The sequence below is a fragment of the Lethenteron reissneri genome, chromosome 24 (genome assembly GCF_015708825.2).
Source record: "Lethenteron reissneri isolate LAM-NWPU_2019-01 chromosome 24, ASM1570882v1, whole genome shotgun sequence".
In the NCBI taxonomy this organism is placed as follows: Eukaryota; Metazoa; Chordata; class Hyperoartia; order Petromyzontiformes; family Petromyzontidae; genus Lethenteron; species Lethenteron reissneri.
This window is the reverse complement of record NC_083802.1, coordinates 10,834,541-10,861,204: the sequence shown is the minus strand read 5'-3', so window position 1 is coordinate 10,861,204 and position 26,664 is coordinate 10,834,541. Positions and strand designations below refer to the sequence as shown.

General features: G+C 41.5%; 1 protein-coding gene across 2 annotated transcripts; it reads left to right on the top strand.

Annotated features, from left to right (window-relative positions):
- Positions 1-1,903: 1,903 nt before the first annotated feature.
- On the top strand, positions 1,904-25,692 carry APBA1 (amyloid beta precursor protein binding family A member 1). 2 transcript variants are annotated; one of them, XM_061558245.1, is made up of 14 exons: positions 1,904-2,055; positions 6,266-8,148; positions 8,357-8,598; positions 14,812-14,910; positions 15,929-15,965; positions 16,887-17,032; positions 17,589-17,621; positions 18,511-18,597; positions 18,723-18,908; positions 19,045-19,224; positions 19,356-19,568; positions 22,500-22,619; positions 22,794-22,934; positions 23,556-25,692. In XM_061558245.1, the coding sequence occupies exons 2-14, from the start codon at positions 6,360-6,362 to the stop codon at positions 23,625-23,627; spliced, it is 3,345 nt and encodes a 1,114-aa protein (XP_061414229.1). In that variant the 5' UTR covers positions 1,904-2,055; positions 6,266-6,359; the 3' UTR covers positions 23,628-25,692. The 2 variants fall into 2 exon arrangements, with proteins under 2 accessions (XP_061414229.1, XP_061414230.1); XM_061558246.1 differs by lacking the exon at positions 17,589-17,621.
- Positions 25,693-26,664: the final 972 nt, after the last annotated feature.

Here is a 26,664-nt window from a genome sequence, read left to right as displayed (position 1 = left end):
ATCAAACACAGACACACACACACGACACACACAGAGAGACACCACACAGACACACAGACACGACAACCGCGCGCGTTGACCTCCACGTCGGACCTTTCGTCTCGCGGCAATTTACCCCCCCCGTGCCCCCCCGCGTGCCCCCCCCCGTGCCCCCCCCCCCCGTGCCCCCCCCCGTGCCCCCCACCGTGCCCCCCCCGTGCCCCCCCCGTGTCCCCCCGTGCCCCCCCCCCCCGCGTGCCCCTTCCCGGAGCAAAAATCTCAGCGAGATGAGTCGCAAAATCAAGCGGCGCGGTTCGCTGACTCGCAAAACAACGCACACACGGTGCCGTATCAAAGCGAGCGAGCAGCTGCAACAACAACATCAACAGCCGCAGCAGCATCAGCATTAGCAACAGCAGCAATCGCAGCATCAGCAGCAGTAACAACAACATCAGCAACAACAGCAGCAATAGCAGCAAAAACAGCAGCAGTAACAACAACAGCAGTAACAGCTATAACAGCAACAACATCAGCAGCAGCATCAGCAACAACAACAGCAGCAGCAACATCAGCAGCAACCGCAGCAACAAGAACAGCAGCAACATCAGCAGCAACAGCAGCAACAACAGCAGCATCAGCAGCAGCAACAGCAGCAGCAACAACAGCAGTAACAGCAGCAACAACAGCAGCAACAGCTGCAACATCAGCAGCAACAACAGCAGCAGCAACGGCGCGCAACAGCAACAGCAGCAGCAACATCAGCAGCAACGGCGCGCAACAGCAACAACAGCAGCAGCAACAGCTGCAACATCAGCAGCAACAACAGCAACAGCATCAGCAACAACAACAGCAACAACAGCAGCAACAGCATCAACAACAACAGCAGCAGCAACAACAGCAGCAGCAACGGCGCGCAACAGCAACAACAGCAACAACAGCAGCAACAGCAGCAACAACAGCAGCAGCAACGGCGCGCAACAGCAACAACAGCAACAACAGCAGCAACAGCAGCAACAACAGCAGCAGCAACGGCGCGCAACAGCAACAACAGCAGCAGCAACAGCTGCAACATCAGCAGCAACAACAGCAACAGCATCAGCAACAACAACAGCAACAACAGCAGCAACAGCATCAACAACAACAGCAGCAGCAACAACAGCATCATCATCAGCAACACCAGCATCAACAGCATCAACAACAGCAGCAATAGTAACAACAACATCAGCAGCAACAACAACAGCAGCATCATCAGCAGCAGCATAATCAGCAGCATCATCAACAGCATCATCAGCATCATCAGCAGCAGCAACAGCAGCATCAGCAGCAGCAGCATCAGCAGCATCATCAGCAACATCAGCAGCAGCAGCATCATCAGCAACACCAGCATCAGCAGCAGTAACAACATCAGCAGCATCATCAGCAACACCAGCATCTTCTTGGTTCTTTCGGTAAAGTCACGTAGAAGGGAAGTAATAAAATAATAAAAATAAAACATTATAAAACAATTCTCACGACGTTTCGGCCACAACGCAAGCAGCCGTCCTCACCTGAGGACGTTGTGGCCGAAACGTCGTGAGAATTGTTTTATTATGTTTTATTTTTATTATTTTATTACTTCCCTTCTACGTGACTTTACCGAAAGAACCAAGAAGATGAATCCCTGCAGTCACGAAAGCTTTAAATCGAAACACCAGCATCAGCAACACCAACAGCATCAACAGCAGCTGTCGGCCTGCGCGGTGACGTCACGACGTCGTCGTCAGTTCGCCGGCGTCACGGCGGCGTCGGGAGGCCTCGGGACGTGGAGGCGGAGGAGGAGGAGGCGGAGCGCTCCGCTGGTGGTGCTGGTGGCGCTGGCGGCACGGAGAGGAGGAGGAGGAGGCAGAGGAGGAGGAGGCGGCAGAGGAGGAGAAGGCGGAGCGTGGTGGTGCTGGTGGTGCTGGCGGGGCGGACCGAGCCGCCGGAGCTGCGCTTCTCTGCCATTAACGTCGCGAGAGCCTCGCTCGGCGCTACAACAACAACAGTAACAGCAGCAGCAGCAGCAACACAAAAAAACCCGCGAGCGCAGGCGACGAGGTACTTGTACGCAGCATTCGTCGTCGTCTCGTTGATAATTTCGCTTTAATGAAACGCGTGAACCGCCGTCGTCGTCAAATTCACGTCGAGCAGAGAGTCGTGAGGCGCTCGCCCCGCGATCAAGACGACCGCCGCGGCCTAGGGGCTGTCACCTTTCGCTCCTTTGTTGCCTGGATTTCCGCGGGGTTTGGGGTCGCTGAACCCGGCGGCGCCGCATGCCGGGGGGGGGGGTGGTGCGGTCCGTGCGATGTCTCGTCTCCGTCTTTGATCGATGTTTGCAACGTCCTTTCGCTTTGTTTGTCGCTGCGTCTATCCCGTGAGGTGTATGGAACGTGTCCTTTTATTGTTGTCGTCCACTGTGACCGCGTTTGACATGTGGTTGGTTGCGAATGTGCGATGCATTTGCGTGGGCTGTGGGCATACTACACGTACGCAACATAGCGCTGTGCGTATTACGTGCGCGTAATGAATATACTGTGCGCGCAGTACATGGTAAAGTTAGTACGTTGTTTCGGTCTGTCAATTGAACACAGGCAATGGGGAGACAAAGGTGGTCGGGTATATTGTGCTGGCCCCCCCGTCCATGACTCGCTGCCGCTTGCCTGGCTATCCTTAATAGGTGCTCGCTAACAGCAATTCACCCCTTGCCGTCTGTATCAACCTGTGTGTGGGCTACACGGACAGATCGTTGCGTGTGCGGTACATTAATTTGCTTAGCGGGGATGTTGTCGACCGCGTTGTGATTGCGGTGACGCTTGCTGCAGTCGCAGATCTTTGGCAATAATTTTATTTTTCATGTGACAACAACCTCCTCTCGTCGTTGTTACTGCGGGGACACTTGCGATGATGTTCCAGCTCTTCCATAACAAGCTGCACAATTTGACGGCAGCGCCGTGTTTCATGCAGTGCGTGTGCGAGTGTATTCTGTGTATATATGAAGAGCTCACTGGACAGAAGTGATTTCACTGCAGGGAGTGTAGCTTACTCGTAGCTAAATGCGCACTAATGCATGCGTGCGTGTGTCTGTGCGTAGTACATCTTGCTTACCAACGTACACGTTTACGTGCGTGCAGATAAGCAGGCGGCACTGTTGATTTGGCCATGTGTTTTGAGCAAACGCCTTCGTGGAAGAAGAAGAAGAGTCTGTTCAAATGTGTTTTTGCCCGAGTCATTAGTGTCTACGTATCGCATGCAAGTCCCAAGCACTCCGCCGTGGTAAACTGCAGAGGTCGTGTCATTGTTGTGTTGCCTTTCGAGTGACCGTAATAGTGTCACGTTTTAAATAATTGGCGAGCCCATAGATCCAATTAAGATTTACACACGGGGTCATTCGAATGGCGCCCTAAATAAAGTCGATTGTTTTAAATCGCCCGCTGTTGCGCTCTCCCCACGTTTGCTGTGGTGGGAAGTGAGAAGCCCTTGAATCTTCGACGAAGGGAAAAAAATAAATTGCGCTGTGCTTTTTTTTTTGATCATTGGGCAATTGATTGACCAAGTAGCCTGTCAACTGAAGGGATGCTGGAGGTATTGGGATCGGATTTATTTATTGGACTCTGTTATTCTATTAAACCGGCTATTTATAAATAAGTATACAAAGCTTTAATGTGTTGTCCCAAAGGCAAGGATGTGTTTTGTTAATTTCCGTGCACCGCTAATGCGTTTAGTTAGTTGGCGTTGAGAATTATATTTAAAGGAAATCAGCCTTGATTTCGGAGTGTGTGATTGTGGCGAGACGGTAAACCCGATCTGTTGAATACCCAAATGTATATCGATGGTTGCAGGTCATTTTGTATGTCATGAAATAACAGGCTCCAATGATGCATCTCAGTAGTGATCAACACGGTAGCTCGCAAAGACAGGTTAATAGTGGTATTGGTTTTTCCTATCGTGTAAATAATTAACTAATTATTATAATGGTATATGTATGGATGTAATGTGGGTGGGTTATGGCCTCAGCGAAAGCGGCTTTCTTAGCATGCACGTGATGAATATGTAGTTGACATGAGATATGTGGATGAAAAATGCTTTATAGACCCAACTTTAAATATATGCTTGTGTTGTACTGGTCAAGCAATATATCACTATCAGCAAGAACAAGGGATATAAACATTGCTGAAATTGCATTGACGCAATGCTCTTGTGTTTTAGCAGGCTGCGCACGAGTGTGGATGTTGTCTAATCATTGAAAATATTGTTTTTTAAATGTCCGCATCATTTGTCATGGTTTTCTTAATATTGGTCCTTTTCCAATTCCACGCTGTACTTTTTGAGGTCCTGTTGAGACCTTTAATAAGGACACCATTAAGTTAAGGGAATCATTTATAAAATGAATTGGCATTTTAGTGCGGTGGAAATTAAAAGTGTGACGACATACATAATGTACAGTATTAACTTTACCATGATAGCATTAATTGAATCTGGAGTCTGATTGTTCACCCTGTCGATGTCACGCAAGCACTAAATCACTGTTGCATTTGAAATGTGCGGGTGTGGAATATCGTGTTTGTAATGGTAGTAAATAATATTGACGTGTAATTGCATGGCCTTTTAATTAAATTATGAATTACTCTTTCAGTTTAATGTGTTGTGTGTCAAAGTAAGATTACGAGAAATGAAGATTTGATAAACTGCTGCATGAGCACTCAAGAAGATCCTCTAGGGATGCCTTCAGAGTCTGACGTGTGTCCAAGGCCATCTGTTAAGCAGTGGAGATAAGGTTTGGACAATAGTAGATATAGCCTTGACTTGTGAATCGTCCTCAGTTCTATCGTCAATTCTACTCATGGGGAAAGAAGTGCAGTACTTTTGGAAGTCGCTGGAAAGTCAATTTATTGGGCTTGCTATCAAAATAGTTTTTCCCTTAAAGTGTTTTTCATTTCAAAGGCCATTGTTCAGAGAAAATATTGTATCGGTGAACATCTGAAACATTACAATGGTGAAGCAACAACAATTTTAATTTAAACATGTATACCCATTCAAGAATCGAATGTGAAAGGTGGTGGTTTTTAACTGTAAATTGTATTTTCACACAGATAATAACACCATCATTTAGATTTGTTTTTACTTGCTGTGCATATCTGTTATTTATTTTTATTCTGGGTTATATATTAAATACCAACATAAGCTATTATAAACTTAACAAATCAAGCATAAAACATAGCATGTAACACCCAGTCATTGAACAATCATCTTACACATATCAACGAGTGCTATAAACAGTCATCATTGCAGCAAACCAAGTTACATTTTATTTATTTTGGAGACACTGAAATAACTATACTCAACATGTAGAGAACAAAATGTGTTGGTAAATTCTAAATTATATTAAAATAGCATTTCAGAGTTTTAATAATCATTGATTTTGTTGCACCAGGCCAAAATACTAACTGCAGATTACAAGTTCTTAATTCGCGAGTGGAAATTTTACATGAATATAAATGTTACTTATGGAAGAATATTTTTCCAACAGAATCAGTTCATGATGCAATTAAAGGCATTTTAACCTATCATTTTGCTGTGCAGAACCTCAGAACGTAAATTGTACAATATATAATATAGTGGTGTTTAAAAAAACATCTACAACATGTAAGTTGCTCATTGTAGTTCTACGTATCAGCTTTAGTTTGTTGCATATATAGTTGGTCTCTCGAGGTCAGTAGTCAAGATTTAAATACTCGGGGGAAATAGTTAGATTTTTGCTAGCCAGTTGTGAACAGATTTGTGCATGTGATAAACATGGAAGGTGACAGCTTTATGAGCTAACAAATAAACAAGTCTTCATCACTGGTATTGTTTGCCTATTTCAACTTGGAGATATTCATCACAACAAGGACAATTATGGATTTGACATGAGACACCACCATAGTTTTTTTTATTGAAAGCATCCCAAAAAACTATGATTTAAATAGGCTTTGCTTCAAGCATGGTTATTGAAGCTTATTTTTTGAAGACATTGTCACATGTATTCTTAGTATTAAGTAATTCGTTAATATGTTTGCAGTATTTAATTCCGTTGTCAGCTTGCTTATCATTATGGAATGGCAATTTGCAAGAATGTATATTTGAACAAATATTTTATGCATCTGCACTCTTTCAATTAAAGATGTGCAGACTAAACAAAGGCATCTGTCTTTAAAACGATGTGTGGAAATCTTTTTTATAAACGGCCATTTCAACAGTTTTATTATTATTGTCTGCCCTCTTTTCACAGCTGAACCTTGACACATGGAATGAACCTCGTGTAAAACGCATCGTCCCATCGTTTTGCTGTAAGCATTCAGTGCAGTGACCCACAGAGCACGAAGATGGACTCGCAGGCAGATGAGCGTGAAGCAAATGGAGAAATCAATGAGTATGCAGAAGCCGACCTGGAGCATCTCGATGAGGCCGGTGGGAGGCGTGTGGTGCTGGACCGGCGCCAAGCACGGCCCGACGGGGCACAGAGCCAGCGTGCGGGCGACTCCGAGTATGAGCAGTCAGACGATGAGGGCCGACAGTTGGTTGGGTACGAAAATGAACACTTGGATGATGACGGAAGAACCTCCGAGTACGACAATGAGCAACTTGATGAAGAAGGCAGCAGGCGTGCTGTGGAAAGTGACGGACAGTTCTATGGAGAACCTGATGGCCAATCTGCAGAATATGAAAATGAACAGTTGGATGAAGAAGGCATCAGGCATGTCATTGAATATGATAATTATAATCATTCTGATGAAGAGGGAGGGCCATCAGAGGATTATGAAAATGATCACTTGGCAGGAGAGGGAAGGAATGAAGTGCATTACGACAGTGAACAGTCTGAAGAGGAAGCAGTTGTGCACTCGGTTGAATATGAGCAGCAAATGTATGCCAGAGTAGTTCATGTAGAACCTCAGGACTTGGATAGGAATCTAGCAAGGTCAGGAAGTACTGAGAGTGGTTTTCACAACCACACTGACACAGCCGAAGATGATTTAAGCTCAGAATATGCTACCGTAAGGGACCATGATGAGAGGCTGCCTGAGAACGATGATGAAAATGTTTACTCGGTTGAGTATCGCCCTGAGGCAGAGGAGTATCTAGAACAGGCAGAATCTGAACATGCCCCAATGTCAACTGCTGTGCAGCCGAGCCAGGCCAGTGCTGAACCAGCCAGTGCAGCACCTCCCAGTGCCAATGGAAGAACAGCCAACATGGTCCCCAGAGTCCATCAAAATGAAACCAGGTCTGAGCGACGCCGACCAAACCAACAGAGCGCGAGGCGATCTGACCAACAAGTCCCTGAACAAAGTGTGCGGAGACCTGGGCCACCAGTTCAAAATCATCGAAGTGCGAACAGGCCAGAGAGGCTGCCACAGAATACCAGGCGGTCAGAGCAAGTGCCACAGGATCATCCAAATGCAAGACGAGTTGATAGACAACAAGTTCAGCAACCTAGCACACAAAGCGCGAGACCTGAGCGACAGCCAGCTAACCAGAAAAGCATGAGAGCTCCTGAATCCCAAGTGACGAACCTTCGGAACGTGAGAAGACCTGACAGGCCGCAGCCAGCCAGCCAGAGCAATAGGCGATCCGATCCAATAGTCGCTGATCATGTAAGCATGAGGCCCAACTCATTAAATGTGGACCGTCAGAGTGTGCGGAGGTCCGACCCAGTTATTTCATTGCATATAAATCCGAGGAGAGCTGAAGCCCCGGTACCTGACCAGCAGGTGGTGAGGCAAGAATACCAAGGTGTAGAAGAGGCGTATCGCGTCTTTCACCCACGTGCTGATCACAACGCGGAAGAGCACGTGTACGAGGAGATCGGAGATCACCCTGTTGCCGACACAGTTTATTCCATGGAGCCATATGAACAAGAGCGCGAGGAGGAAGACGACTACGACAGCAAGCAAGTTCTAGGGGCAAGGCTTCATCATTACGATGTCAAGTCAGATTCAGAGTCAGACAGTCCAGAAAAGGATGCAGAGTACACGTCCTATCCTGCTCCAGATCCGGACAGTGATGAGGAGCATGAAGAGGAGGACATTGACCAAATTGTGGCTGAGGTCAAACAGAGTCTAAGTTCAAAAAGTTTGGATCGGATTGCACAGGACATGCCGGAGTCAGAACAAGGTTGGCATAAAGTTGAACCAATTTTTAGTTTTTTCATATTTTGTGCGAGAGAAGACAATAAAATATTCTAACGTAATTTTTGTGAAAATTTCTGCATTTAAATTAATACAAAATTAATGTAGGTTTCATTGCTTAAAAATGTTGTCTTGATGCAGGCAGATTTTATGTAAATAAGTCATGCTCTTACGCGCTGCTAATGTCTTCACAGAGCAAGGAGCTGGTGCGGCGCACAGCGGCGCAGAAAGCCGCACCAATGAAGTCTCGGTGGTGAGCCGGGAGCAGCGGGAGGCCATCTCGCTCGCACTCAAGGACATTCAGGATGCCATTGCAGAGGTCAAGACCAAGACCATGCGCTCACCCTACACGCCCGAGGAACCCGCTGAGCCAATCTGGGTTATGCGCAACGACCAGAGCCCACCGAGGGAGTTAGAAAACGGCATTCCCGGAGAGGTACACGGTGCATGTGTGAGACGAAGGGTGCATGGCACCTGTATGTGGGTCAGATTGACATAAAAATGTTGCAGTCGCTCTCTACAAATGCTAGGCTTCCCATGTTGTGCATGGAGAGATTGCTCCGCGGGGGCAGGGTCATGATGCGTTTGGATCAATCAGTGTAGAGGGTACGCACTGCTTGCCAGCTAGAAAGGTTCTACATCATTTTGGCATTGGGATTGTTTCGTATGCCTTGAGTAAGGCATTGCGACTGCCTTTTTCAATAAATCACATCAGTTTAACACGTATCAACCCCATTCTTAAGGAGTTGTCTATCAAACACCATCATTTGCATTTACCCAAACACATTGTTAATTTTTGGAAGGTCACTATTATTTATAATCTTGTGGGATCATATACGAGTAGGAATCATTGTGGTTGTGCATTGTTTTTTGGGGTGATTTTTTTCTGTTGATGTTACATATAATTGGGAAAATATATATATATATCTGCAGTAATAAAAAAAATGCCACACTCGTTTACAGTAGATAATGTACACAACAGCACATTTGTCAATCCACGGCTGGATGAGGGCATCCCCATGCTGTGCAGGCAGTGAGAGTTTATGACTATACTTCACGCTGGTCAGTGAAGATTGGTGGAGGTGAGGGGGGGGAGTACAAAACAACAATGGATCTTGTTGAACTGTTCTTTAATGCCCACAATACCTAATATGACGTCACTCATCCAAGCACTATCAAGATTCAACCCTGTTTATCTTACAAGGTCTCATGGGCAGGCCCAGTGATTGGTCATAGACACAGTAGATGGTATATTAATCATTTAACGTCTGCTGTCGAGTGCAGTTTTTTAAGAAGTGGTTTTGAGATGTTTTAAGTAGAATTTAATTATGAAATGTGTTCACATTCATCGCTGTTGATCTTACTCTGGGTTAACTGGCAAAAATGTTAAAAATACATTAATAGTACTTATTCCTGTCATGTGCAGCAAATTAGTTGTCAAGATACTTGTCTTCTCTAAGTAGTAAGCAGCATGCGTGGGGTTTTAATGGCAGACAACTGGGAAATGAGGAATCGTGTCTATAATGAGATTTTAGTTTTATATCAGAATGGTGACATACCGTTTAATGTTAATAGCCAACTGTTAATTTTGTGATGTATTATTGTTTGACAAATCAAATATGTACGTACATGTTTTTGTTTATTTTTAAAATAATTTGTTTTAACTAAACATTACGTGTAATTATATTCTTGCTCTATTTTCCTGTGTTCGTATTTAACATTGGTTTACATTATCATTAACATGAGTGCTCCCAAGCTATATGCGCAGTTGGAATTTCATGAATTATTTATTCTGTGATGCAAGTGGCCTGAGGAATTTGAACCGGGTACAAATTTTATATTCTTGTGGCCATGCAATTTTCATAGTGGCATTTCTCTTCCACCAAGCAGTGGTAAAATTATTTTATAACATAAATGATGGTTTTGTTTTTATCGTCTTCAGATGTATTGACACTTAAAAAGCAGCTGGTTATGTTATTTTATGATTTGCGTCAACCCCACAATGTGACTGGCCAGCAACATCTATTCAGAACAAGATACACATTATTCATAACAGTCTTATTAAATCAAGACATGTTATAGATTACTTTAATTGAGCTTGCATTTGGGAAGGTACAGTAATACCATTTGATTTAGAATATAGGGTACATTGGTACATTAAGGCTGCTGGTCTTGTTAATATTCGTAATTTACATGTCTGCATTCACGATTCGTTGAAACCTTAATCTCATCCACGTGGGGATATTGTTTTCTGAATAAATGTCACGATTTAATCCTTGTTAACCAGCAGTTGTACATAAATCGCTAACATCCACCTATACATCAATTCTTGTTTATATACGGGTTATGTAGGCACAAACAAAAAATACAGTTCACTTGATGAACACCATCCTTACCTTCATTCTGACATGCATTGTGGATAAACCAGGCACATATGTTAATTTCGATTCAGAATATTTGTTTATAAAGGAGGAATCCGATGAGCTATAAAGATTTTTTTCACAGATGTCCAGTAGGGGTGGGTAAGAACGTTAAGATAACAAATAATACAAAAACATGATCGTAGTCCAAAGTACAAGAAAAGTAAACAAATCATGCAAACACATACTTACAAATTAAACTAAACCATCCCTATCCTACCAGGCAAAGCCCACTAAAGAGAGAGTCCAAGGCAGAGCAAATGGGCAAGTTCTTGAGCCTGGACATGAATAGGGTCAGAGTCAACAGCATGGATGGTTGGGGGAAGAAAGTTTGAGACTATAGCAGCATCAGAGACAAAAAATTAACCCGTAAAAACAAAGTTTTCACTATAAATCCTTTATATGCGTGGCGGCTAGAGTCCTCTCGTCTTCTGGCTTGAGATGGCTGCCACCTATGGGTCAGATGATTGCCTGCCACCATTAAGCAATTGGTAATTAAATATAAAAAAAAAATTCCTAAAAAGTGTAAAGTTATGGAAAAAAAAATTCACGAAAATAAATTGTCACGCACAACGAGTCTGTGTGCAAAATGTCAGCTCGATTGGATCACGGGAAGTGGGTTAAAAGACGACCGAAAAGATTTGCACAGTCGTAAGCTCGCAAGCAAGTGAACTTAATATAAAGGATTTAAAAAGGCAACCTACTGAGTGAACGTTGAGAGGAGGTTTCAAAAGAAGGCCTTGATTGCGGGATTGGAGAAAGTGTGGAGGGCAGTAGAGTGAGATAAGCGGGGAGAGGTAGATGGGGGCAAGTCCATTGGACGATTTTTAAGACGGTACATATGATTTTGTCGTGGATCTAAAATTGAACTGGGGAGCTAGTGGAGGAGTTTTTAGTTGTAGGGTGGATGTGTAAACATTTATGGGTATCGGTGAGAAGTCTGGCAGTGGCAGTTTGGATTATCTGGAGTTGTCGAGAACTCGGTTGCAATCGTCGAGTCAGTTGTAATGAAGGTATGGATGAGGCTTTCAGCAGCACTTACAGTAATAAATTGATGGATGCCTTTGGGTACTTTAGTTTTGGCAACATTTATTTGGAGAAAGTTAAAGCCCAATCCAAGGTGAGCCTGCATCAAGTCAGAAGGTGAATATTGATGTTTTGATCATGCAGCATATGGTTTTGTAGAACTGTGATGGCCGACATAATAACTGGAAATAATTTTTACCAAGCGGGAGGAGAAATTGAGAAGAGTGGGGGGCCAAGGATAGAACCTTGTGGGGTACCATAGTACAGCGGCTTTTCAGAGGAGGATGGTCTTTGTCAATGTTGAATGAGCAGTTTGAGATGACAGAATATCTGGAAAATAAGTCTGCCGGAGACATCTACATAGTTATGGAATTGCTCAGTGGGAATCGAGAGGTCTGGTTTCATGTTAACACATAGGATTTTGCGACCAATATTATCCATAATAGAGGTTTTTGGGTTATATCTCGTAAATATGTCGTTAAACCTGCCACCACCCGATACCACAAATTAGTAAGATTTGTCACATGAACAAAACATTCCAGTGCGTTACTCGTTCAGCACACCGGTGTGTTGGAGAGTAAACCCACAACATTTACAATTTGAGTATGACATTTTGCTGGTAATTATAACCAGCTTCATCAGGCGACAGCCAGAGTTGTGGATAAATCTTCCTGTTTCTGGTTTCACGTAGGAAAATAGTTTCAGTAGAAATACCATGTTGGAAATAGCATTTTTTTACTGGGTCATGGAGACCATGATGTGTTTGGAGAGGGGGAGAAGATAACTCTTTATGGGTCTTTCCTAGGAAGTGGAAGTTTGAGATGGAACAGAAATTTGATGGGATGTTGGGGTTCAATAACAGTTTTTTTCCCAGAAGGGTAATGACAACAGCAGACTTGACACTTTAGGGAACAGTACCAGATAATATTAAGCCATTTAAATAGCTGGTGATGTAGAGGACCAATGTGGGTAGGGAAGGGAGAGATGAGTTTGTTTGGCAGAGGATCCAGGGGGAACATGTGGTAGCCAGTAACATTGAGCTCACACATGTATGTCGTAGTACATTCTCGGAGTTACTTCACCACCAGTTTAAAGTATTTTCAAAGACTACTTCAATTTGCTGTTTATTACTATCATATGTGAAATTTGAATTATTATTGAATACATATAGTAAAATATGAACGAACACTAAGAGACAAGAGCTATTGTTAATTTGTTATTCCATTAACACGGTTAACTATTGATAATAATCAGACGTTTAATGATGTATTAATTAATTAAGATTGTACTATTGAATCTATTAGTTATGCCTAGAATATATAAGTAGTTCACAAACCCTGCAGGCACTAGAATCTCTACATTTAATTGTGACAATTTTTAATCAAATCCCAACCCTGCATTGTGGCAATTCACGAAATCTTAAAGCACACATTGCGACGTGTTGTGCTAATCATGTGTGTAAAAGTGGCTAAACCGGCATATTTGGCTTCTGCTGTACTTATTTTGGAGTAGTGAGCCAGCACTGATGAAAACCTGGATTAGAATCCTAGGCAGTCACCCGAGATGAACCCATTTCTGATATATTGATGTGTAGCTAATATAAGGTATCAACCAGGTCAGTAATGGCTGTACTCCAAAAATATTAAGGCAGCCTAGCTCAACTATATCAGCCCTTTAAATCGGATGAGGCAAACCCACTTTCAAAGGGTGTAAAAAGGAGTGCCATCTTGTGGGTGAAGCAGTGCGATCGTACCATCACCTTTTGGGATTGTTCACTAGAGACATAGTTGCCCTGCCAACAGTGGGAGTGCTCATGGAACAAAAGCTTTTGTTTCCCACGTGACACACGTCTTATAAGTACCATTGGGATACACTGTACTTGGTGGTCGTAAAAATAACATTTATTTCCGAATTGATTACCTTTTCTCTATTTTGCACTCTGATCGGGTGTTTTTTTTGTATTATTTGTTATTGTAATTTGCTGACCCACACCCAATTGGACATCTGTGAAAAAGAGCCTCAAAGCTCATCGAATTCTTCTAATCTCAATAAAGATAAACGATTTTGAATTAAAAAAACCTATACCGCTGTAACAGATTTTTAGAAACATAACTCTGGGTGTGTTTTTTTTTTTTACACGGTGAAAACTAACTTGAGATTGCAGTCATAGTTGTGTTTGGACTTGGAACCTGCCATTTCATAGTGTGCAACAATATAACTACAAAGATGCATACTGTGCGATATGCCCATGGCATTGCACCATTGCTTGGGCACGCTTTGTTTAAATTACGTTTATTTCTGCAATCTACTGTTTTGGCTGTGAAAATATAAAAAAAAATTGCGAGAATAACATACTGGCCAATGTACCATACGAGCACCCATGAGTAATTGAGTATTTCAAAGGAAACCCAATTGTGCCACCTGCTGAAAGTGTCCGAAAAGACCCATGACATCAATAACAAAATGAGGGAGGCTATTGTTTGCCAAACTATCTATCTCAATTTATCTGCCCATGGGCACGTCCATGGCTCAGGATCCCGTAATCTCATCCACACTCAAACTAGAGTTCTTGAGCCAAAAACTTGGGAAGGGTAGTTGAGATGGCTTCCCTTTAGTATGCCAATGCCATCACACAAATGTCATATGTTTGAAAATGACCTGTCAAATGATAATCGTTACACTCAACATTTTTCCTGGACATTGTTTTAACAACATTAAAGTCTGTAACTAATCAAGTGGAGGGTTTTTATTTAACGATATTGGTATGCTTGCATTTAAATGACATCAACATCTATTTAAGGCCTCGACACAGAGACATTGGGTCTCTGTGTGTCTATGTTGTGTGTCTCTCTATGTGTGTGTCTCCGTGTCTGTGTTTTGTCTCTCTCTCAAATTTAGTTATACCTGATGACGGTTGCTTGTGTTGCAATCGAAACATCGTATTCTATTATTTAATTTATTTTCTTTCTAGGTGACTTTACCGAAAGAACCAAAGAGTAATTGGTAAATAGGTTTATATATATAGTTGACTTTTATTTTGTTCGTAATTACCTGTGCATGTATTTGCATGCTTTGCATTGTCACTGCAAGTGGTAGTTATTTCCACTCTATGAATAATCCAAGGCAGGAATGTGATCACGATGGAAAATAGGCTAAATCATTTATCAGCCTGTATATAATATGGCCACGCTCGTGTTTTGCAGAGTCCAGTATCTCCTGTCTCTCCGTCGGGCATGGAAGCCGGAAAGAGGCAGCAGCGATCGGACCTGAACGCTATGGCAGGATCGGACCCAGCCAGAGACGTAAGCCTAACCTACCCAACACAATACCTGCCCACTAAAACCACTGTTTAGTCCTGCTTCAAAGATATATGTTATGGTTTAGAAATACATTTTACGTGACGTATTTCTCGATAAAATATGTGATAAGTTTAAATGTTTTGCACTGGTTTAACAGAATGTATAGTTCAATAACAACTTTATTCAAAAACCGAAAATATAGTGAAAAAAACGTATTTTACTCTGGTGAAGTTTTTAGTTGTTGAGGCTTTTAAGATATTTATAGTATTCAACGTTGCTGCTTCAGTAATTTGTAGAAAATAGTTAATGGGTTAACTGAAAATAAATTCACAATCATTTCCTCCAGAAGGGCTGTTGACAGAGATGTGAATCTCTTATTTTCCGTTCAGTGACAGGAAAATCCTGTCTTAAATCTTACTTTAAATGTTGCGTGTTTTATTGTTCCCACATTGTTCACTGAAAAGTAACGGCATCTGCAAAGGACTGTTCCAGTTTTTATCACAAAGACCCATGGTCTTCTTTGTAAAACCTCGTACAGCATTCTTTTATCAAATCGCCTATAGTGCAGTGCACTGTTATTATTGGCGGTCCATTTGCAACGATGCCTCTGGTAGCAGGATATTAGTCATTCTACAAAACATGTTCTTTCTACCTCAACTAAAACTAAACTTTGTATTATTTTAGTAGTAAAGCACGAGAGGCAATTGAGAGATTGTAAGGATATGGTTGTGGGAGTGACCGCCAAAATAAATTAAATTATAATTGACAAAAGAACCAAATGTTCACGTGGAGTTATTAGACAGTTCTCTATCAACATTGTATGTCAACACAAACATTAAGACCTCTGATAATATCTGACCTTTCAAAATACTTTGTAATGGCTCTTCTGTTTAAGCATAACTTAATATGAAATTACATGTTAAGTAATATGTAAATTTATGGTAATACTGTGCTTTATATTTTACGTGAACTTCTCAAATGTTTACATTCTCATTTTATATTTTGTCCAATTTCATTGCAGGCTGCCAAAACTCCACAGTATCCAAGTTTTGTTGATGGTAAGATCGGTCTTTTTCTTTAGCCAACAATTGAAATTGTATTTCTAGTGGCTGCCACATTTTGTAATGACAGCGACTCTGAAAAGAATGGGGAATCGATATCTGACAAATACAAAAAGTGAGGTTGTCAGCATTTTGCCAGACAGGCATTTTTTGGTGGTGATCTTCTGGCCAAAATGCAGTATATAATATGTGTACATTGTGTTGCCTTTCTCACCATATATTGTTTGTATTTTGCTAAATAGATGGACTACTGTTGTATTTTTTTTTTGTTTTCATTGTGGGGGGTTTTATATATTATATATACAGCATTTACATTTATACATGTATTTACAAATGCTGTTCCAGTGCAATGTACAGTGCTTTCCATATTACTGTGCAATATTGCACGACAACAAAATTACATTTTGCTGAGTTAAGCAAGTCACTTGAATATTAAATAAGAGCAGTCCTTCGACACATGGTTGGTTTGCCCCCTGCTGGGCACCAACTGTCTAAAGAAGCATGAATGCAAGCACCCAAATCCTCATCTCTTTAAAAAGTAGCAATTCACTTCTCCCAAGTGAATCTTGCGAAACTTTAGCTCCTTTCAGCATTTATTATATCCGTAATATTAGTCTCTGCACGTGTTGAATGTGAATGCATATGGAATACAAACTAGGCCTCGCAATTTAAACAATAGCATTTGCCTGCAGGCATTGGCACATGAATGACTATTAAAATTTTAATTGTAATTAAATAGCAAAATACCGTACAAATTCCACTGTAGTTAATTTAATCTCCTGCAGTTTTTTTTCTATATCTATGTGGACTTGCGCATCAAGAGCCTTTGAATTGACGTCTCTGTACCACATTTGTATAATGGTTTTATGAGGGCTATGGAATGCCGTGCTTTTATCCTTTTGTTTCCATGTCCTTCAGTCCCAGGCCCATGCGACCCAGAAGACCTTATTGACGGAATTATATTTGCCGCTAACTACCTGGGCTCAACACAGCTCTTGTCTGAGAAGAACCCATCAAAGAATGTGCGGATGATGCAAGCACAGGAAGCTGTCAGTAGGATCAAGGTAAGCTGTTAGAATATGTATTGTTCATTACACCACAAGGACTTTTTCACTATCTGGCCCAGCTTTATCTCTTGCTAACTCTACCTTTGCTCTTTGGATTTATCTCTCTTAAAACAAGGGTGCAGTATTGTCAAATGCCTCTAAAATATTGGCAATAAAACATATGCTTGTTTTGCATATCTCGTATGATCATGGTGCTTAATTGGAGTTTGCATTACTCAGGACAAATATTTCTCATTTAGGGTACATCTAATTAGTAACAGGGGGCCTCTTTTGGCCATTTAATTCTCTTTAGATGATGCAACAACAATATTCGGGATTATTGAGGTTATATTATTTGCCTTTAATTAGTCTTGCTCTGAAAACAACTTGCAATAAAGCAGTATTATTTCAGTTTTTACACATATATTAGGTTATAATTAGACAGTGTTATTTTTAATATGCATTAGCATGGTGTAAAATAATAAGTAAATCTGCAACGAAGCATGGCTCTTTCATGCTATCCTTTTTTCTCTCCTAACCATTCTGCCATTTTAATTTGTTTCATGCTGTTCAGAGGGCTCAGAAATTGGCCAAAAGCAAGAAGAAGGTGGTGAAGTCAATTTAAACCTCTTCCCTCGTTAGATTTGCACTTTCATTTACTTTCAAACCACTTTACTCATATGCATTCACAAAACAAGCCTTGGTTTTTTTTCTCACAGATTCTGCTTGTGTTTGGCATTCGCAACATTGCTTCTTATAATGTTATTGTGGCCTCTGTTCACTTGTCATGTATGCAATCATTTTTGTTAAGCACTTTAATGCATCGTTATTGTTTTTTAAATAGTCGCGGGAGACTGGTATTTTTGTTTTGCATTTTTGTGTTGATATTAAAATCGCCAGTGTAAGATAATGTATTTCTCAAGTATCAAGTTTGACAAAGCCAAATAAAGCATGTACTTTGCATCCACATTTTGTATAGTTTATAACGCAAGCTTACTTTATTAAATAAAAATTTGATATCTGAGTCTTTCCTCTTGCTCCGGCAGTACATATACTGAATAATATTTGTAAGCAACAACATAACGTATTTACTTTTTTAATTACTGCTATCAACATGATGTAATAGTTTCAGCTAAAGCCACACATTTCCAATTATACAATGTTGGCCTATGGTCATTTAATAGTGCATTTTCCGGAGTTGGCTTATCTCCGAGTTTTATGTGCCGTGTTCACATGAGCCCAACCGTTGCAAACAGCATTATACCCTGCTTCATCATGAAGATATAATTAACCATCTGACCACCATGCTCATTAAATATGTTTTTGCAGATGAAATGTGACTTATGGAAATACATTTGCGGGCTGCACACAATGCATTATTGCTGCTCACTCTCATGTACATAATAATATGTTCACCTATTTATGTCTGCTGTAGTTTTTGCTTGTACGCAACATGGCAGTTTTTTGTTTTTAATGCAGCTTCTCATTTTTTACAGGCCCCAGAAGGAGAATCGCAACCCATGACTGAGGTTGATCTTTTCATTTCAACTCAAAGGATCAAAGTGTTGAATGCTGACACACAGGTTCGAACCGTTCCAATACATTCAATTGTTTACCAAACCGTGTGTTCAAGTAAAACTAATGAATCGGCAATGTGGGACCCATTCAAATGGTGTGTGCAGTAAATACCAGGGTTTGTTTTGTGCAGGAGACTATGATGGACCACGCTCTACGTACCATCTCGTACATCGCAGACATTGGGAACATTGTGGTACTCATGGCGCGCCGCCGTATTCCTCGCACTGCTTCGCAAGAAGGCATGGAAGCCTCCCATCCAGGGCAGGACAGCAAGCGGCAGTACAAGATGATCTGCCACGTGTTCGAGTCTGAGGACGTAAGCAGCATTGGTTAATTTGTTTCAAAGTGTTCTGTTTGATATTGCTTTGTATGTGCCATCTTAGTTTTCTTCTGGTATTACCAATTTTGTCGCTTCCTGGCTGTTCGTCATTGTTGGGTTTTTATACCGACAGGCTCAGCTGATTGCCCAGTCCATTGGGCAGGCATTTAGCGTGGCATACCAAGAATTTTTGCGTGCAAATGGTATAAACCCAGAGGATTTGAGCCAAAAGGACTACAGTGAACTCCTCAATACACAAGAGATGTACAACGATGACCTCATCCACTTCTCAAAGTCTGAAAACTCCAAAGAGGTAAGCCCAATCGCTCATGAAGATAATTGTATTATGCTTGGTAAAACACTGACCATCAAATGTTTTCTTTAGTTATGTTGCTGTCTGCAGGCTTGATATTGCAGAAACGATTTAACATATTTGTTTTGTAGATAATAATAGAGAAGCAGAAAGGAGAAATCCTCGGAATAACAATCGTGGAATCTGGCTGGGGCTCCATCTTGCCAACGGTCATCATTGCCAACCTCATGCATGGTGGGCCCGCTACGCGTTCTGGCAAGCTGAACATCGGCGACCAGATCATGTCCATCAATGGCACGAGCCTCGTCGGGTTGCCTCTTTCTACGTGTCAGACCATTATCAAGGTACCACAGACTATTTTTTGCCCAACCAGGCTCTTGTTCCACAGCATTGTTGCACCATCATTGCATTGTTGGAAATTCCATGGATAGCATAGAGAATCACAGAATCACATAATCATCATAATCTTCTGCTGACTGAAGTCCTCCCCGTACCAACGCCATCCATCTTGCTTCTGCACAAGATATTAACTCATCTCGCCATCATTGCGGTGTTCATCATCTCGGGCATGTTCCCTTGGTGACTTGCCATTCTGCCTCCAGTCTCTTTGAGCAACCATCAGCCCTTATCACAATGCAATTGCCATCATCCCCGTGTTTCCTATAATGTAATAATAATTCTTAGCATACCTCTCCGTGTGCTTGCTTTGATAACTTGACAGGTTTTTTTCCCCCAGTTGTCTTCCTTCACCTTTTCCCTGTGTTTCTGATCGACATCTCATTGCATGCGAGATGCACTCATTGAAATGTGTTTCTTGCACACATTGATTTGTTGCTTTTCACTATCAAATACATTTTTGAAAAACATTCTCGTGGTTCTCACTGGCTTCTATAATTCGTCATGCTCATCCTGGTCCGTTTTCAATCATCTTAAGTGTACACATTCTATTGCCTTTTCCAACCGTGTCCGTACACTTAATTAGTTTCTTATTAGCGAACTTGTTTAATGTGACTTATTTTGCTCATATTTGTTCGCCATTTATTTCTCAATCCACTTTGCTCATATTTGTTTTAACCACAATTAATACATTATTGTCTGTATTTTATTTGGTTATGATGAATATCATCAACAAATCACAGTGATTAACTCCTCAGAGAATTACCGGCATACAATAGAAATTCCACTGCATTCTGAATGTAATATTTATTCAGCTTTTCTCAGATAGCAAAACACAACAAGCAGACAATATTCCACCTTCCAACATCTGTCCCTACACACAAAAAAACTAAAGCTACATTCAAAAATCTCATCAGCCACACATCTCTCTAGGAGGGCATAATTTCAACACCATTGGTTCAACATATGCAGACTTTGGACCATTTTCAGTATTCACTGTCTCATCAGTAGTCAGGCGTGTTTGGACCAATGCTGGTGAACTGCCAGATGTGTATAGGCCCAGGGCCCTCTGTTAAGTATGAGTCGACACAAAGCGATATAATACAGAATTACTATTGGCAACGCTCTTGTCTTTGTTAATAGTTCAATTTACTGCCCTGTAAATTATTGCTTTGTTTTATATTCAAAGACAAAGATCCCCCATTTAGCCTCAACAGACTGTTGGGGCAAGAACTGTTAGCGAGCACCTATGAATGCCGGCACGGTATACAATGGGGTGGGTGGCCAGCACCACGCCCAACCGCCTTTGTCTCCCCAGTGGCCATGTTTACACACTGCACAAAGTGTGCATTTGAGGCGGAGTCGACCTAGAAGAGGCCAGGACCAGTTCATATAATCGTCACTGTTGTTGGCCATGAGGGGGGAATCGAACTTGGGTCGCTGGGTTCGTAGTGCAACGCGATAACCACTACACTACTGCTCCCGATATACACATACCTAAAGTTGATGGAAATCAATGTTCTCCTCTGTGCATTGTTCTGTCGGAACACTGGCTTCTAAAAATAACTGCAAATTATGAGATGGAGCTGTAACTCAAGGGCTCACTTATTTCACAGCAGGATCAGCACTTTATTTTAGAAACGTCTAGATGAAATATTGCTTTGATAATTTATACATGTTAAAATGCCATTAGGATGTAAGTTTTAGAAATGGTGTCTTGGCACTTAACAAGAGGAGCCAATGCGTCTGGCTTGTAACTTTGGATTTGACTGAACTCTTTCAGCTTAAACATTTACTTTATAAACTGACCATATGAACCTAATGGCAGGACCCCGGGGTCCCGAAGAAACGAAAAAAAAAAACCCGTTAATTATTTATTTACTTTTGCCGACTCCGTCCTACCGCGCACATAAACGCCGCGACCCACCTGGTGCAGATCATTCTGTTGTCATGTCGTCGTCCAAGCGCAGCAGCGAGGACGAATGTGCAGAAGAGCTGAACAAGCGAATGCACTCCATGCCCGGGTATGGGCAGGATCATAATAAGTCTTATCCAAAGCTGCTCAAACTGCCGACACGACTTAAGTCCTTTATTTGTCATCACGGTATGCATAATACAGTGAAACTGCTCTCTTGTCTTCATTATTATTTGTGACCTACCAATGTCTGCAGTCACGATCAATCGATGACAATCCTATTACCTGCAGATATATAACAGATGAGATGCGTTGCACCGTTAATTCCTCCTGTTTGATAATTAATACTTCTCTTGTCCGTATGCATCTGTGCAGATAGGGTTTTTTGTGGTTAAGCCATAGTCCCCACATACCGCTCGTATCAATGCGGATAAGAGGAGCGGCGGCCCACTACTCTGTAGAGTAACATTGGTATAAACGCGTGTTACAATATGAACAGCGCATTGAAAACGCGTACTATTTTATGTACTGTTTACAAAGTGTGTTCACAAATCCACACTGAGAAACACAATGATTGACAGAGGGGTGTAAATAATTTTTTCGATCGTGGATTTAAATAGAGGTACTGCAGGTAAGTAGTTTTCAGTTTTGAAGGCATAGTTTAACAAGACAACACCTGGCACCATCCTTCAAACCCATTGCTGAAAAAGAGCAAAGTTTTTGTTTACATTGTAATCTCATGTTCACGCGAGAGCCGGGGGGTTTTGGGACCCCGGGGTCCCGCCATAAGGTTCATATGAAGGATGTATCAAAGAAAAACGTTTTTAATATATCTCCCATATTCTACATGAAAAACTGAGTTTATTTCCTGACAGGGTATATTGTTAAATGGTTCTTAGCCTGTCTTGTCATGTTGAGTTGTAATATTGGTGGGGTGCTCGTCAATCTGTGCGTTCTCTTGCAGGGCCTTAAAAACCAGACTATGGTGAAGGTGAACATTGTCAGCTGCCCTCCAGTCACCTCTGTCCTCATAAAACGACCAGACCTAAAGTACCAGCTGGGCTTCAGCGTGCAGAACGGCATCGTACGTTAACGACATCTACAACCACGGCCTAGACGTCATTTTATGGATTTATTTTTTATTTTTCCTTAACTTTTGTGCCTTCTCAAATTAAATGAGCCCATACTTCTTTCGACAACTGGGTCGAAGTGTTTTGACGTTGCGCCCCTTTGCCCACTCTCGGGCTTTCTGCGACAGATTTGCAGCCTAATGAGGGGAGGCATTGCCGAGCGAGGTGGCGTGCGCGTTGGGCATCGCATCATAGAAATCAATGGGCAAAGTGTCGTGGCCACTCCACACGAGAAGATAGTGCACGCACTCTCCAACGCAGTGGGAGAGGTAAGTGACGCGCACCTAGATTCGTCGATGACTTCAGGGTTGTACTGGCCTGTCACCAAATCACCTGGAATGCGCGCCCGAGCCTGCCATGCATCAGAGGCTAATCCGTGTTGAGCCTGGATACCACTTGTATGGGCGACCGCCATGCACAATCTGGTTGTTATAGGTTGCAGGGCTATGTGGTGGGAGGCAGAGGGCATTGCAGCAAAATCCATTGTTATACTACTTCTGTGAACCCACATCTTTGCTCCGCGCCTTCTACCCACAGCGCGGGAGGCTCGCATCGAGCAGCTGACTGATAAAAGGGCTATGTGTCTTCAACACATGATGCTCATAAGGTTGTGAGTTCAATCCCAGTCTGCTCAGCCTGTTGTCCCTCCATGATAGATTAAATGAATACCACTATGTGACAAGTAATCGGTGGTTGTCCCATGGAAACACACGCGCCCACGATGAGAAGTTTAGAAATGCCATTGCTGGCTCAATACCACCAACAGATTAGCATCACCCCATTGCTCATTTGAGCCACTATGACCGACTTGGCTTCATTTTAGAGAGTACAGAGGAGTGGCGGTGAATTCTAACGAGATTTCTTATTGCGTGTTATTTTGTTTCTGCTAGATCCACATGAAGACAATGCCAGCAGCCATGTACCGCCTGCTGACGGGCCAGGAACAGCCAGTGTACTTCTGATTCCGCATGGCCAGCCACTTATTCCATGCAGCCCTATCCCTGCACATGGCCTACGTTGGACTGCCCCCCTCCCCCCTTGCTACAGACATAATCTCCTTGTAGGTTATTTGTAACTAGCTGCGCTTTAAAAAAAAACATCTTAATACTTAGAAATACGATTAAGACATTTTAGGGTCAAATGCTTTACATTGTGTAATTTAGGCCTGCAGAAATCACTGTTTGCCAATTGTGTTACGTGTTGATCCTGCCATAATGGTTAAATTCGAGACGTGCTAGAGTTGGTATTTTTATGTCAACCCACATCGGTCAAGCAAGTAAATACATATTTTAAGAGTCCTTTGGGAGTTTTACAGCAAACTGTTCATTTTCTCGCTCTATTTGAGTTATCATTTGCCGTGTAGCATATTGAGTGATTAAACATGTTTATCAGAGTTGTTGAGCATTATAATGCAATGAATGCACATGCACTCTATGTTCTTCACTGGTACTATCTAACTTATTGGCTTAATGTTAATGCGTTTAATTCTGGGAGTTTTGTAGCTTTAGAATATATTTCGCTCTTGTCAAAGATAATACAATTATGAACGTAATTTTGTTTTAACATGAGAAATTATGCTTTCACATGTTTATTTTTTATTTTAAAGTGTTGTTTTTGTATATGTTGAATTTATATTTTTGAGGAATGTCATTGGAGACAAATCCGCATTTAAATGCTTCCCTGTAGATTTTTTCATCCAATTGACTAGTACCAAGCCACCAGGTGGGCAACCCACATGTTTATATTTGCTTCGAATTCGTCATTTTTCTGGCAGTCGACAAGGTATATCGTGCACTGGGAACATATCAGTGGCATTCAAAATGAAACCAATGCCCTCGCGGTTATTGCCTGTATTTTTGTGGAAAAGGAGACTTGGTAAGATGATGGGAATACTTATAAGCTTAGCAGACATGAAATGTTATGTTGTTTACTCTGTGAACATCACCGTTGCTTAACTGCACATGCCCCCGTGTGGTTGCATCTGCAAATTAAATAAGACTTAGACCAACTTTGAAGTTTCCGTACTTACACTTCTACTGTACAACTCAATGCACATCATCATATGTAATTTCTTAAGTCTAATGGTATTACTCTTAACGGAGTTGAAACAAGTAAAGCAATTGACCCTTTATGCATGGAGCATTCCGTTACATTGATGTACTGTTTTAATTTTTTCGGTGTGGGCCAAACAGAAGTTGTTTATTTTGACGTCTTGTATAAACACTAAAATGAACAAGTAGTGTAATGGCTGTACTAACTTATTGAAAGGCTGCCATACTAAAGTGCAGCCATTCTAATTCTAAGTGCAATTTAATGGTAACTTTGAAGCTAGATCAAGTGTACATATAGCTATGTTGTTGTATAACAATGTCTTGTACTTTTAGCTCATTAGATGGTAGAACGAATTAGTGAACTGCTTAATATTAAGCTAATCTGCTGAATCTTATCAAACGTGTAAGCCAGTGGCGTACAGTAGCTCTGTAAAGTTATGTAGTTATATCCAGATGTCTCTCACTAGCGCACATTGCCACTAGATATCAAAATGTTTTTTTGTTTTTCAAGCATATATAACTGGCCACTGTAAAATCGGATTTACCAGTGTTGTACAAGTGTAATTGGCATTGTATTTTTTTTTTACATTCTGTATGTTTTTTAGGATAACACCGGTGGTCATAACATCCCATAAATGTTAAAAGGTTAAGAAAACTAGTTATTTTAGAAAGGGGAAGAAAAGGTTTGCGGTCATATTTCATGTTGCATGGCATTCTCTGTTCAATAAGTGTATCCATACATTTCTTAGTAGGCTGCTTTACAATACAACAACAACATGCAAAGTAATTTTAGAACTTGTTCTTTAAAAAGTGTTTCATCATTTTGGTTCGTGCATGCCTGCCTTAACTTCATAGTGAATCAACATCTTGCAAAAGTAGCTCCAAACCTATTGTTGTGAAAAATGTAGTTAATAATCCTTAAATTCCAGTATGTGTGGTGAATGTGCAGTAATACGAAATAAATATTAAACAATTACTGTTGTATGACTGTCTTTATTTTGCACCGCTTCTACATCTGTCCTGTTGCTACTTGCTCATATAAAATAAATGGACATTGCTTTGTAGTGTTTAAATACGGTATTCAGAGTGCGGTAATTGCAACATTAACTTTCAGCTATTTGGAAGCAGTTGTTTATACGCAACTCCGGAGGTTGTAATAATTACGCGATAAGTTATTACAGTTTTGATTAAAATTATGTGCCTGGCGATTCGAATGTAATGTCCGTTCACTATTTAACCAATGAAAAGAATGTATTTATAGTATTGTGGCAGTCCTTATCGATTACTGGCTTTTGGACATCCGCTGGCAATCATTCCAACCTGAGCTTGGTGTACACTTCCCATGCAAAGAGATTTTCATTTGTTCTATTAGCAAACAGGAGACATTTAAACTTTGCATACATGTTAACCGCTTATGATGTGATAATTATCAGTGCCTACCTTATTACAGACCAATTCAGCCATCATTGGTTACAACCTGTGCCCTTAGAAATCTCAACTTCCATCCGACAAAGTCCCATCACAAGGGAGAAACACAAACATTGTTTAAATGCCCGTCTTGAAACGGCTTTACGCGGTGTGGACCTGACAACTCTATTTCCCTGTACAAGAACACGGGTAAACCATATGGGTTGAAACGTATGACTTGGTGTTTAAAAAATAACTTTCATATTTCACATAAACATAACCGTCCAAAGATCTATTTCCACAAAAGCCACTGGAAGGTTGTTAGACTGCATGTCTAAATGGCAGTTGATGGCCCCAGTATGTCTCATCAGGAGTTAGCTTTGTTAAAACGAACGGAGAAGTAGGCAAACGTTTGAAAAGAGGGGAAGTTTTCAAATGTTCGTTGAGCCGTAGGAGTCTGACATTATCTGCGCATCTGGTGTCACCCAATGGTTTTCTTTTATCATCCTTAGCCATCATCAAACCACTGCTGTATGAAGGT